We start from the raw sequence: 13,931 nt of genomic DNA, 5'->3' as shown, positions 1-13,931 counted from the left end.
TTATTATTATTTTGATGTCATGAGTTGATGAGATATTAGTATTAGTGGATTCTTGAAACATAAAAGAAATTTAAAGTACAAACTGAAACCTTTGCTAGGATTGCCCCGCCCATGCTATTTAGTAGTGAAAGGGTCCTTTTAATGTTTGTGAGTCAAGTTTTCTATTTCAAAATCAGGACTCTTTTCTGTTATTTTTCTGCTTAGGATAGGTTTTCTCTGAATATTTACATATCAGAGCTATTATTCAAGATGAGATTTCTATTTATATTTAAATTCAGTTTTCTATTGAAACCATAGTTTTCTACCTTCAAGGTGTACTCTCTTTACTTGATCTTCTTTTGGCTCTTTTGTTTTGATCATTGAACATTAGTTCTAGATTGATTATTCAGGGTTGATTGCATCTGAGATTTGAAGGAATAATGTTGTAAGTACTGATTGGTTCCTCACACTAGGCTTGCATCCATTTCTGAGGTTTGGACTGCGAACACATCTACTTGATTACTGCAGTCCTTTTATCTGAATATTTTTATCTTGATCAACTCAAAGTTGAAATTTTTTTAACATTTTACAATGTTGTTAATTTGAATTTGAGGTTCTTTGCAGAAATAGTATTCATATATTGGAGTAACTAATAATCCCACATTCATATTCAAATCATGAATATTCTTTTTGAGTCTCTCAATCAGTCTAAGGCTTTGGGTTGAATCATCCAGTGTTAATTACCTTGAATCTGTTCTAGATGGAAAGAAATGGATTTCTTAAGTTTAATGAAATTTTTTTCAATCTTTTATGTTCATAGCTACTAAATGTTAGCCATGGTGACTAATGTCTATGTTGTTCATATGACATTCATTAGTATATATGTCGGCATAGACCTGCATTTATATATATGCAGGTCTTATCATCAGTCATTTGTGCATTTTACTGTCGTTAATTTTCATCAGTTTCATTTTTAACTCATCTTTTTCTGCATCATTGTTTGCAGCTTGAGGAATAATATGTTTGAACTGGCTCGTCAGCATCTGTAAGACAGATAATTGGACAAAGAGCATCACTATAAATCCTGGGAGTTTTGTATAGATTGATTGCGATAAAGATTAATCATGGAACAAAGACATGATGCTAATTGTGAGATGTGGAATACTAATCCATCTTTCGATATGTTCGGTAGTAAACTCAACTATTCGACATTGCTATGTAAATGGCTTATAATCATATTATGAAAGGATTGTAGATACTTGTATGTAAACTGATTTAGAATCTTCAACAGTAATTAATTTTGAAGGAATTTTATGTGTGCATGCATTTTGCTGGATATAATGCTGTGTTTGTTGTTGTAATGCATTAGATAAAATAAAAATGTCAAGGGGTACAAAGTATTGAAAATGATATATATATATTGACCACATCCAGATTTAATCTAGACCATTGATTGTATGGTTATATCAATGGCTATGGGATGTAAAGTGGTAGTCAGTAATGAAGTAGTTTTATTTTTCTTTCTGAATTGATCCTCTTTCTGATCTCTCTGTTCTACTTTTTCTGTTCTTTTTCTTCTCCTTCACATCATAGAATGAGGAAGGAAACCCTAAGATCAAAGATAGTTACTTACAAGGATCACTCCAATGGATTTGGATGAACTCTGACACATAGTTATCAATCAATCTCTTGCCTTAACTTAAACATCTAAGAAGCACGGACACAGATACGGTGACACGATACGACATGGACATATTGACACGGTAGTTTCTAAAAATTAAGGACACAAATGCGGTAGGACACAACTAGAAAATTTTTTTATTTATTATAAATATAAATCTATATAATTTTCATGTAATATATGTTATATATTTACTTATAGATTAATTTGGTGATCTTGTGTATTGGTAAGTAATTAGGAAATATACATGAGTAATTTGAAAAAATTATTTATAAAGCATATGACTGTCTGGAGGTATCCACGGTGTATCCAAGTATTTGTCTGTCCAACACATATACGACACGGGTACATCAAACTCTCGGGAGTGTCCGTGCTTCATAGCTTAACACCCTCTCTTTTTTCTCTGTCTTCTTGGCTCTTTTTCCTCTTGTGTCTTCTCTCTCTCATAAAAGCCTCTCACCTTTGATTATTCTTTTGCCCTTCCATAAATTGAAATATATATATATATATATATTTTTTTTAATTTATAATCATAGGCTTTTGGAGCCCATTTATTACTGATCCAGCCAATAACAAGAAACACTGCTGTTCTAATTCTGTGCAAATATTCATAGAAACCCCAAAACTTTTCTCTATTTAAAAGTCTTGGAAAATTTTGAGCGTCAGCGCAACGCGTCACGAAGCTTCGCAGCAAGTTCGTAGAGAAGAGATACTAGAGACATATAAAAATAGGATTTTTATTTCATTCCACCACATGAGTTGCTTATAGTAATGGTCTACTTCCAGAGAGCCGGGCTGTGACCTGAGTTTTCTTGCTTTTCTTCCCCTGTTTTTAGCTCCTCAGCTTACAACAATGGTGCTCTCTCTCTCTCCATCTCCATGTTCTTTGCCCTTGTCTTGATCCTTGCTTTGTTTGTTTTACAGGTTGCGGAAGCTAAGGCTTCAACATCTGGCACAAAGCCGGGAGCGAACGAGACAACAAGTTCTCCTCATCAACCAATCAACGACCAGGTGACTATGGTACCTCTGCTAACTGGGGACACTCCTCCTCTCCTCACCACTGACTTCCAGGTTGGTAACTCTTGATCTTATATAATAATCATTGATCTAATTAAAAGCGGTAATAAATATTCTAGATTCCACAATCATTTGACCGTTGATGTTCCTAAATTTGAGAAGGAATCCATATTGCAAATGCAAACCTGTATTTTTATTTCAGAGTTAGATTTCTTCTTCCCGCCAAATTATTTTTACTTTCTTGCAGTACTGAGCAATTATTAATTACCCTTTTTCATTTGCAATTCTACAAAAGTATGGTTTTCCCATTTTCAGAATGAACAAGGTTTTCTTGTACCTCCTAGTGGTACTGGTGGACCATTCAATTCTATCTCAAAAATGCCTTTTTTATGTGGTGGTGTGTCCTCTGATCCCAGTGGTGTGGAGAAACATGACTATGATTTTGAGAAAGCTCAGACAACGCCATCACAAATCCACAATCCTGATGGTATGGTGACAAGTATTTACTATTTATAGTGTGAGTTAAGAATAATTAGACACTGTTGGTCTAGTTTGAGCTGATGGTCATCCTTTTTGGTTGGTGTTGAGTAATCAGATGATACTTTCCATGGTTCTGCAATGTCAAGAATACCTTCGTCTTCTGATTCATACCCTCAGAGCAAGGGCATGGAGGAAGCTACCACAGAAATTGGTCAGCTTCAATTGACTGTTGGAAAACTCCAGATCCAGGTAGCTATTAGAATTAGTGTACTATCATAGTGCTTTGTGAGTACCTTTTAAATTGTGAGTCATTTTGCTTCTTCTTGTGTGTTGTAAATTTCATACATACTGCTTTTCCTCAATAGACATGATATGCTAATCTGGTAAAGGTGTTCTTTTGACATAAAATTGAGGGCATGGACCCGAGCTAGTTGAGGAAGTTACTTGTCAATTTTTTTATTCTGGATGTTGAATTGAAATCTTTGGTTTACATAATGAATTGTAGGTTTTGGAGACACAGATGCAGCTGCGTAGATTTTTGAATCAATTTGGGGTGATGGTAGGGGAGAAGCGGGGTCTTGAGCCTTCTGCTGATGGGGTGGAACGTGGTTCCGATGCTAAGCGCCAGAAGGCCCCTACTCTTGAGAGGTATATGCTTAACTAGATCCTTAGGGGTTTTGGGTAGATTTCTGCTTTCTGATTTTTGAGTTACTTTTTTTTTCCTTTTGAATTGATTTAAAGATAAAAGTTTGAAATTGTGAGGTTTATTATGTTGATGAATTTACTTAGGTGGTTTCGTGCTATTGATTGTTCTATTATGTGCTGTCGCTTTAATTTTGGAGAAAGATTTGAAAGGAGAGCTTTTTTTTAAGATTTGAGTAGATGATGAAGGGTTAGTGATGTCTCTGCTGGGGTTCATCTGTAAGTCAAGGCTCCTTGTTTTAGGTTGGAGAAATAGTTGATGTGTGCTATGTTGCTGTCTCATATCTATGATGTTATGTATTTGTCATCGATAACTATGATGGTTTGATTTCTTTTGCTTCTTTTTTTTTCCTTGTATCCTCTTGATTGTATGAATTCTACTTGAACTTTTACTCTCTTTTTTTCGTTATCTGTATTAAAATTGCCAGCTCATGCGTTTCTTATCAAACAATAATTTCAGACCTTTTCTTTAGCTTCTGTAATACTAAGAGCATATATTTTTGTAGTGTGATTGTGGAAGCGCTCAAGGTGGATAGTTTGCAAAAGCTTTGTTCATCATTGGAGCCTGTTCTTCATAGAGTTGTAAGACACTGGCATTTTTTTTTTCCTCTTTTCAAGCCATGATTTTGATCCCATTCAAGATTAATTATTTTGAATTTCTTTATTTATTGTTATAAGCTTTAGGTCAATGGTGTAGTTTACCTCATTTTTAGGTTACGTAACTGAATTTTCAATTTAGTTTGGTGATTTGGAGAGGGGAAACTTGTCCTTTTGGAACTTCCATCCCCCTTTGAAGGAAGAAAAATTGGTTATATTTAATTTACATATCTGTAATATTGGTCAATATGTTCCAACTTGTGCGAGCTAATTTTGGGCATCAAAGGCTCATAGAATAATTTAATGTACTATAAGAAACACCAAGTTAAATCATGCATTTGGTGTATCTGCTGCCTGTAGATCCCTTCAGCTTTTTGCTATTGAAAATGTTTTGATCTGCTGAAAGTTTTTCATTCTATAGTTATCATGCTTCTGTGTCAATTGGCTTGCTCAATTTGCAATCTTGAGCCCCAGGTTCAAGATGATGAATGAGGGTTGAGGACATTTTCATTTTGGCCATCTATAACTTGAGAAAAACTTATTTTATGATCTAATGCTTTTCTTCTTGACCTTGTCTTTTATTTCCTGCTAAAATGGTTGTCTTCTATTGTATTGTATGATATAATATAATATTGTGACCTGAAGCTTAAAATGTATACTATGATGGCTAGTGCGTTCTCATGTCATCTGTTCATGTATTTTTATTTTTTTCTTGGAACATCTAGTTTCTGGCTGATATTTCTTTATTATTAAATTGTGTTTCAATAGGTTAGTGTAGAAGTGGAGCGTGCTTTAGCGAAGTTGGGGCCTGCCAGGCTTGATACCAGGTGTGACTTGTGGGAACTATCGACTTAATTGAAAAAGACTCTGAAGTTCTGATCTGGAAATTATTTTGCAGCCCGATTCTTGCATTTTGTCAGAAAAAACTGATGCATGTTAGGATTTTTGGTATATTCATGAACCAGTATAATTTATAAAGCGTGAATTTATTTACTGAAATTTGAATTTCTTTTGAAAAATTAGGCCACTCTATTATAATCCCATCTTATTGATCTGTTGTCGAATTCCTTAATTTCTCAAATTGAAAGATTTATGACAACTGTGGTCACATAGTAGCATGAATGACGAGTTAGTTATATGTAGTTAAAAATCAGCATGTTTGCTATCTTACTTCTAGAACTTTCTACTTCTTATGTATGTGCATTGGGAATCAATGAATCCCTAAAGCATCTTGAGATATTTTCTGAGGTGTTATAGCTTTAAGTTTTTGCCAGTGATCAAGAAGACTATCTTGGTTTTACTATTCTCTATCATTTCATTCTGACCTTAAATATTTCATTTGTGATTATATATCTGTGATTACTCTGACCTTAAAAAATGCAGGTCTTCTCCTAAACGAATTGAAGGACCAGATGGAAGAAATCTGCAACTCCATTTCCATTCAAGGTTGTTGCTGCCACTTTTCACAAGAGGGAAAGTAGAGGGGGAGCAAGGAGGTGCTATTCATGTTGTGTTACTAGATGCGAACACTGGTCATATCGTAACATCAGGACCTGAATCATCTGCAAAAACTAAATGTTGTAGTTCTTGAAGGTGATTTTTAACAATGAAGATGACTGGACAGATGAAGACTTTGAAAGTCATGTAGTCAAAGAACGTGAAGGAAAAGGGCCTCTTTTAACTGGGGATTTGCAGGTATCCTTGAGAGAAGGTGTGGGGACGCTTGGGGAACTAACATTTACTGACAATTCAAGCTGGATACAAAGTAGGAAGTTTCAGACTTGGTTTGAAAAATCGCTTCAGGCTTCTGTGAGGGAATTCGTATCCATGAGCAAAGACAGAACCCTTCGCAGTTAAGGATCACAGAAGCGAATGTAGGTCTGCTGGGAATTTAAGTTATATTGGTCTTCATTTTTTTAAACTCCTTGTTTGTCTCATCCTTAATTTTCATGTTGTACAGTGAACAAGAAACACAATCCTCCTGCTTTGAAGGATGATGTCTGGAGACTGGAAAAGATTGGCAAGGGTGGCCCATTCCACAAAAGGTTAAATGAGGCAGGAATTTATACAGTAGAAGATTTTCTACGTCTCGTTGTGACAGATTCACAAAAATTGCGGAATGTAAGGAAATAACTTGGAATTTATTTCGTGCAAGCAGATACTAAGCTGGAAAATCAATTGTTATTTTACATGATTGTAGATCCTGGGAAATTGCATGTCAAATAAGATGTGGGAGAGCTTAGTGGAGCATGCGAAGACTTGTGTCCTAAGCGGGAAGTATTATGTATACTATTCTGATGATACAAGGAATTTTGGTGCTATATTCAATAGTATCTATGAATTCGCTGGCTTAATTGCTGGTGGGCAATATTATCCAGCTGAAAGCCTCAGTGAGAGCCAGAAGGTCAGGTTTTTTTGCTTATTCCTCTTTTGTTTTGCTTTCTATTTGATATGGCAAAGAGCTGCTGATGAAGTCATTGTTATTGTTAGTAGTTTTTATCGACTTTGAGTTTTACTCAAAATATTTTTATGTTGGTAGGTGTTTGTCGATACCTTGGTGAAGAAGGCATATGACGATTTGATGAATGTTATAGAATATGATGGGGAGGCTCTTCTAAATTTTATGCAGAGTAAGCAAACAACCACTTTCTGGAATGAAGTTCCATCTGCCCAGGCAAATTATTCTGCTTCCTATGATCAACAACAAGTCTCTCAAGCCAGCCTGTCAGTTTCTGTTCCTCCTGATCAATCTTTAATTGATACAGGAGTAACCTCGGGTGGTAAGGACTTTATATGGTTATATAATATGTGTAGAAATTAGAGTTATCCAGCACTATGTTGTTGACCTTTGCTTTACAATTGTTGCTCTGCTTGTCTTCATGAAGTTTGTGTATGTATATACCAATTATGAAATGGTATAGACTGCGGACTAAACCTGATCTCTGTGAACAGGGGGTGTCATCTCAAGTAGCTATGGTGGAAATCAATCAGGCCAATATTCCACTCAAACTGAGCATGTGGCGCCCAATGCTCAGTTACAGTATGAAAGCAGTTCATATAATTCACAAAACCAGTTCATTGATTCTTCTCAGCGGGCCCAAATCACAAGAAATGATAGTACCGGCTTGGTATTTTCCCCATCGCAACAACCTAGCTTGGGTTTGCAATCCATGACTCAGGCCTTACACCAATCTGAGGAAGAAATTCACATGATGATCCTCGAACTGCAAGGGAATGAAGATGACTGCACCACCCGTCAAAGAGGTAGCCGTGTTGATGATATCTTCTCTGAGGAGGAGATGAGAAGCCACGAACTGCTAGAGAATGAAGATATGCAGCACTTGCTCCGTGTCTTCAGCATGTGTGGTGCTGCATCATGCCCTAACTATAGCTTTGACGAGGATCTCAACCACATATCAGGCAAAGCTTTCGTGGGATGGCTTAAAATTAAGGCTGCTATGAGATGGGGAATTTTTATTCGAAAGAAAGCTGCTGAGAGGAGAGCTCAGCTTGTTGAGCTCGAGGAATGAGAATCTCAACCTTACAAGTTTTAGAATTCGTGATAGCAGTTGCCAATCTCATATGACCTTTGTGACAACTCGAGGATGGTTAGTGATCACAAAATTCTAACATTTAGTGTCACAACAAGGGATCCACTTGTACCATTTATCTATACAGCAAGCCGTCCTTCCGTGTTCACTGCTAATGTGTAGTAAGTTTGATGATTACTGATCATTCTGTCACCGCAAACTATGCACATGAGCTGGAACAAACTCGAACTCTCTGGTAAAACACAATTGCTTGGCCATTGATCATCGTAGTTTTAATGCTGCCACTAGTCCATGAACTGCTTTGTTAGTTAGTCAACCAGATGAAGACTTGATGATGCTTGCTTGTTTTTTCCCTCTTTGTCTTATGAATAGAGAACACTTTTGGGCTTGCTTGTATGTAATCTGTTGTGTTTGTTTTAATTTTAAAAACTGTTAAAATGGCTTTACTTGATTTAGGCAGTTCTGCTTTGTGTTTATGTAAAATGTTCCGCTTGTGTTTGTTAATATGCAGCTAGTGTTTGCAGTTCCAACTTGTGTCCTTGTACTTTTTTTTTTAATGTGCTTGTTTAATGTAATTACTTTGGTTAGAAGTGTCCAATAAATAAATAAATATATAAAATCAATTAAATAAATGAAATGTCTTGTGATATTTATTTATTTATTTTGATAAAATGGACAAATCATATCAGGCCTTGTAGAGAAGAGGAGTTAATACTTTAACTCATTTGTGTTGTCACCTTGATGTGATGCCAATAAATCAAGAGGTAGTTGGCTTGTAATGTTTATTAGTTAAATGCATTTGTACCAAAAAGAAAATGTTTTTTTGTTATATCTCTAAAGCGGAAGGAAATGTATCAAGTATGTGAATTAGATGTTTGTTGTATTAGGTTATGTACAATTGAGAGTTTGTATCTTGTTTTCTTACACCTAACAACAGTAAGTTTTTTTTGTAGCACTGCCCCTTGTGAAAGAGTTGCCTGCTTTGTATTTATCTTTCACTGTCTTGTTGATAAGCTAAATATCTCTAGGAATAACTGAAATCTGTATTGCAGATGATTACTCTTGGAGGTGATGCAGAACTAGAACTTGTTGATTATTTGGATCCTTTATCTGAGGGTGTGGTTTTCAGTGTCAGACCTCCAAAGGAGATCAGAATAATAACTGAAGTCAGACCAACCTAAAGTCTATTCCATGAAGAATAATAACTAATTTCAACTAGTTTTTCAATCAGGACTCTTTTCTGTTATGTTACTGCTTGGGATAGGGTTTCTCTGAATATTTACATATCAGAGCTATTATTCAAGATGAGATTTCTATTTATATTTAAATTCAGTTTTCTATTGAAACAATAGTTTTCTGCCTCCAAGGTGTACTCTTTTTTCTTGATCTTCTTTTGGCTCTTTTGTGTTGATCATTGAACATGAGTTCTAGATTGATTATTCAGGGTTGATTGCATCTGAGATTTGAAGGATTAGTGTTGTAAGTACTGATTGGTTCCTTACATTAGGCTTGCATCCATTTCTTAGGCTTGGACTGCGAACACATCTACTTGATTACTGCAGTCCTTATTTCTGAATATTTTTATCTTGATCAACTCAAAGTTGAAAATTTTTAACATTTTACAATGCTGTTGATTTGAATTTGAGGTTCTTTGCAGAAATAGTATTCATATATTGGAGTAACTAATAATCCCACATTCATATTCAAATCATGAATATTCTTTTTGAGTCTCTCAATCAGCTCAAGGCTTTGGGTTGAATCATCCAGTGTTAATTACCTTGAATCTGTTCTAGATGGAAAGAAATGGATTTCCCAAGTTTAATGAAGATTTTTTCAACCTTCATAGCTACTAAATGTTAGCCATGGTGACTAATGTCTATGTGGTTCATATGACATTCATTAGTATATATGTCGCCATAGACCAGCATATATATGCAGTTCTTATCATCAGTCATTTGTGAATTTTACTGTCATTAATTTTCATCAGTTTCCTTTTTTTAACTCTTCTTTAGCATCATTGCTTGCAGCTTGAGGAATAATATGTTTGAACTGGCTGATCGACTCGTCGGCATCTATAAGACGGACAATTGCACAAAGAGCATCACTATAAATCCTGGAAGTTTTGTATAGATTGATTGTGATAAAGATTAATCATGGAACAAAGACATGACGCTAATTGTGAGTTGTGGAATACTAATCTTCTTTTGACTAAGCTCAACTACTCGACATTGCTATGTAAATGGTTTATTATCATATTATGAAAGGATTGTAGATACTTGTATGTAAACTGATTTAGAATCTTCAACAGGAATTAATTTTGAAGGAATTTTATGTGTGCATGCATTTTGCTGGATATAATGCTGTGTTTGTTGTTGTAATGCATTAGATAAAATAAAAATGTCAAGGGGGTACAAAGCATTGAATATGATACTGAAATCAAGACTGCATGAGCTGCCTAGATGGTAAACATATATTATTTGAGTTTAATTTAGTCCAAAAGCTTTGAGTTGACAGGCTAAGTAAAATTTATATATATATATATAGACAGTTGACACGTGTCACTCTACAAAGGATGTTAAACGCCGCTCCGCCCCGCACCTCTCACAAAAAATCCCGTCCGTGCCCTGCTCTCTGGCAAAAAAAACCGCCTCATTCAAAGCGGATTAGATCGGAAATCACATATCAATTTGAGTTTTGCCATCCCTAAGTACCGTCGTGCATCAGTTAAAAACTTAAAATGGCTTATAGACCCAAGTAGAATTTGCATAGAGTTTACGCCAAATATATATTATGTAATAATAAATCACAATGTCAATAGGTGAAGCAAGTATTTCAAATAAACCCAGAAAATGTATCTTTTTTTTTTTTAACATATATGCAATTATGAAATTCCTTGGAGATACACTGGGTTTCATTTTTTTTCCTAGGTATACATGAAAAAAGAGAATCTGATATCTAACGTTTGACAAACAATTATGAAGTGAGCTGCTCTAAAATTAAAGCTCTGAATGATTTCTAATGATGTTTGATGTCTTCTTTTCTTCTTTCTTCTTTTCATCAAGATTTCACAAGTTTATGTGACCTGATTATCTGATTCGCATTTTCATATGCTGAAAAAGCCGACAAATTTTCCTAAGACATGTGAAAATATAATGTAAATACAAAAGATTAGATTGTTAATATTCGAATCGAACTAACAATAAAAATGCTGTCTAAATAGAGGTAGCTTTTGATGAGTACCTATTGTTGCTTCAACCAGCAGCATGGAAATCAGTAAAAAACAATCGGCACTGCAAATAAATCGGGAAAATGATTTTGTTAATGTTCGATCTAGAACTAAGTTTGTTGTACTGTATAATACTAAGAAGAATACAATATGTTAAGTTTGGCATAAAATCAAAGCAGGGAAGCAATTCAGTATTTTTTTTACTGTTTAAAAAAAAAAGGTGAAAATCAGTTGAGAACTGACCAGAAGATGAAGAATAGTTTGACAATTCAATGAAATTTAGTAGTAAAAAAACATTGAATAGCAGTCCATAAAACATCAAGGAAAATCAAGAATTTTATGACAAGATTATATCCCAAGTCCCATGGAATGCTACAAGCCTACAATTGTCTAACAAGAGACTGCATTTTCGAAACCTCAAGCACAAAAGGACTAATTCTTCAAAAAACATAAACTTCTCCTAGAAATGCAGATGTTGGACTCACCGATTAAAAATATGCTCAGCAAGAGCAATAAGAATATTTGAAATGAACGACCATACGAGCCCTCTATATGCCTCCGAAGCCCACTGAACTTTCCAACAAATTGTTCGGCATCAGAAGCTTTAGAATCAGTTCTGCAATTACTTAAACAACTCCGGCCTCTGTCAGTTAAACTATTCATTCCGTGCTGCAAAACATGAGATCCAAAGATGAAAAACCAGTAACAATAGCAAAACTCACAATCACAAGAGTAGAAAATAACATAAGGGTGCAATGATTTAGAATACGTTACCTGTGCAAACCGACTAATTCCTCTCAAATCAATGGCTCCTGGCTTTGACTGGTGATCCTGTTCGCTCTTTACTTTCGGGAAGCTGTTCCTGAGCCAGTTTGATCTCGTTGCTGATCCAACATTCCTTATGAAACCACGTAGACTAGACGGCCGACTACATGGCATAGGTTTTGCATCTTCATCATCAGCAATTAAAATCTTCCAAGAATCCCCGTCAGGAGAACAAGATGTCGTCTTTTGACCATTTGGCATCTCTACTCGAGCTGGTAACACCTCTTCTGCATACTTCACATGTTTTCCAACCTTAGACTCATGCAATGTCCTGGTATCTGCTGAAAGAAAGGCCGCAAGATCATCTCTTTCCCCCTCATCTAATTGCACCAACCAAAACGGATGCTTCTCTCCTTCGATATGCGAATCACTCAACGCCTTCTCCACACAAGAAATTTGGTTCTTGATAGTATTTATGAACTGTTGCCGCCTACTAATAGCTGCATCCTCTGAAGATAAACTCTGATGACTCAAACTAACTGCTCTCTCAAACGCCTCCAACTGCATAGACAAACCAGTAATGTTTTTCATCCAAACACACTAAGGTGCTGCTTTCCAGAGAATATCTTGATTTCAAAAGGGGTAGAGAGAGTGGAAACAAACACACCTGCCATTTAGCAGTACCAAGAGCAGCGTGGAGATCCCTTCGCAAATCATTGAAATCATCAAAACTAAATCCATCACTATGGCTTCGCAACCACATCCTATACATTGATTCCATTCTAAAGAAGAAAGAAAACACAAAAAGCAGACAACTTTCAATACAACAAACTCTCACAGGTAAATTATCAAACACCTAACGAGCAATGGAATAAATTTAATAAAAAAATCAATTCAATCCATACACTACACCAAAATCCAAAATTTCAAACAATCAAGATGGAATTTTTACCCCCTTTTTAAAGAGACCAACAAAATCTCACAGGCAAATAATCAAACACCTAAGAGCAACAGAAAAAATCCTACATTTAACCAAAAAAAACAACAAAATCCAACCTTTCGAACAATCCAAGATCAAAATTCTACAAAACATACGTATCTGCCGATTCCTGGACCTCCTCAGCCGCCGAGAAAAACACATCTTTTTGCCATAGATCGAAGCTATGCCCGGCAGCCATCAACAATCCGCAGAACACCTTCAGAACCAAATCAAAACTTCTCCAAAAATCAATGAATGCAACCCAGAAAGATCACAGAACTTCGCTTTATACTTCCCCCCAAAACGAAAAACACGAGACCTAAGCGAATACTTACTGTTCTAATACTCTGTAAATATTCAAAGAAACCCCCAAACTTTTCTCTATTTCAAAGTATTCTAAAATTTTGATAAACCCCCTATCTTATTAATAATTTAATATGTTGGGTGAGATAACCAAGATAATTAATAATAATAATATTATTATTATTAAATAAATAGAAATTATGCCTTTTTGTTTTCTTGAATTTCATAAATGTTTCTACGAACTTGCTGTGATGCACTAGAAATATCAATTTCTTAGTGCGTTGTGGTTGTGGGCCCTACATGGATTTTATAATTAATAAATAATAACACACTTTAATGGGAATAATTTTTTAATTATTGAGAATTATTTGACTTTAAATATTCTATGTGGCCAGCCAATTTGGAAAACTATTTATTTAAATTTTAATATTTGAAGGGATTAATTTGTAAACTTTTGAAAAGCCAAGAAAGTTTATTATATTGAGGTCACATTTAGTGGTGTGCATAATTTGACAAAAATTTTATTTTTAAATCTACTTCAAGTGGTTTGATTTTATAATAATTTGTATTAATATAAGAAAAGCAATTGATCAAATTAACCAATTTATTTAATTAATTAAAAATAGTTTGTTACTCTAAATAATGAATATG

General features: G+C 35.0%; 2 protein-coding genes across 6 annotated transcripts; one reads left to right on the top strand and one right to left on the bottom strand.

Moving 5' to 3' along the window:
• Positions 1–2,394: 2,394 nt before the first annotated feature.
• On the top strand, positions 2,395–8,537 carry LOC120269308 (calmodulin-binding protein 60 F-like). The gene is given in 15 exon segments (XM_039276640.1): positions 2,395–2,516; positions 2,585–2,731; positions 2,993–3,164; positions 3,273–3,406; positions 3,663–3,805; positions 4,366–4,441; positions 5,225–5,283; positions 5,840–6,023; positions 6,025–6,056; positions 6,058–6,286; positions 6,288–6,330; positions 6,417–6,577; positions 6,657–6,860; positions 6,996–7,236; positions 7,409–8,537. Coding segments are annotated over 15 exon segments (2,406 nt in total). The 5' UTR covers positions 2,395–2,513; the 3' UTR covers positions 7,987–8,537.
• A 1,926-nt stretch (positions 8,538–10,463) lies between these two features.
• Positions 10,464–13,304, bottom strand: LOC120269309. Of its 5 annotated transcripts, none has more exons than XM_039276644.1 (6): positions 13,094–13,304; positions 12,666–12,780; positions 12,008–12,559; positions 11,719–11,902; positions 11,248–11,297; positions 10,464–10,655 (listed from the first exon to the last, which is right to left on the bottom strand). In XM_039276644.1, exons 1-5 carry the CDS (start codon positions 13,174–13,176, stop codon positions 11,278–11,280), a joined length of 954 nt encoding a protein of 317 aa, XP_039132578.1. In that variant the 5' UTR covers positions 13,177–13,304; the 3' UTR covers positions 10,464–10,655; positions 11,248–11,277. The 5 variants fall into 5 exon arrangements, with proteins under 5 accessions (XP_039132578.1, XP_039132579.1, XP_039132576.1 ...); XM_039276645.1 differs by having other exon boundaries at positions 10,464–10,631; XM_039276642.1 differs by having other exon boundaries at positions 10,464–10,638; positions 13,094–13,303.
• Positions 13,305–13,931: the final 627 nt, after the last annotated feature.

Source organism: Dioscorea cayenensis, chromosome 9, assembly GCF_009730915.1.
Source record: "Dioscorea cayenensis subsp. rotundata cultivar TDr96_F1 chromosome 9, TDr96_F1_v2_PseudoChromosome.rev07_lg8_w22 25.fasta, whole genome shotgun sequence".
In the NCBI taxonomy this organism is placed as follows: domain Eukaryota; kingdom Viridiplantae; phylum Streptophyta; class Magnoliopsida; order Dioscoreales; family Dioscoreaceae; genus Dioscorea; species Dioscorea cayenensis.
This window is presented reverse-complemented; position numbering and strand designations above follow the sequence as displayed.

Excerpts from the sequence above, each read along its gene's own strand:
- LOC120269309 (XM_039276644.1), bottom strand. The coding sequence starts at position 13,176 with ATGGCTGCCGGGCATAGCTTCGATCTATGGCAAAAAGATGTGTTTTTC. Across the intron at positions 12,560-12,665 it reads TTGGTACTGCTAAATGGCAG|TTGGAGGCGTTTGAGAGAGC; the intron begins GTGTGTTTGTTT and ends TTGTCTATGCAG. Across the intron at positions 11,903-12,007 it reads GAATTAGTCGGTTTGCACAG|CACGGAATGAATAGTTTAAC; the intron begins GTAACGTATTCT and ends CATGTTTTGCAG.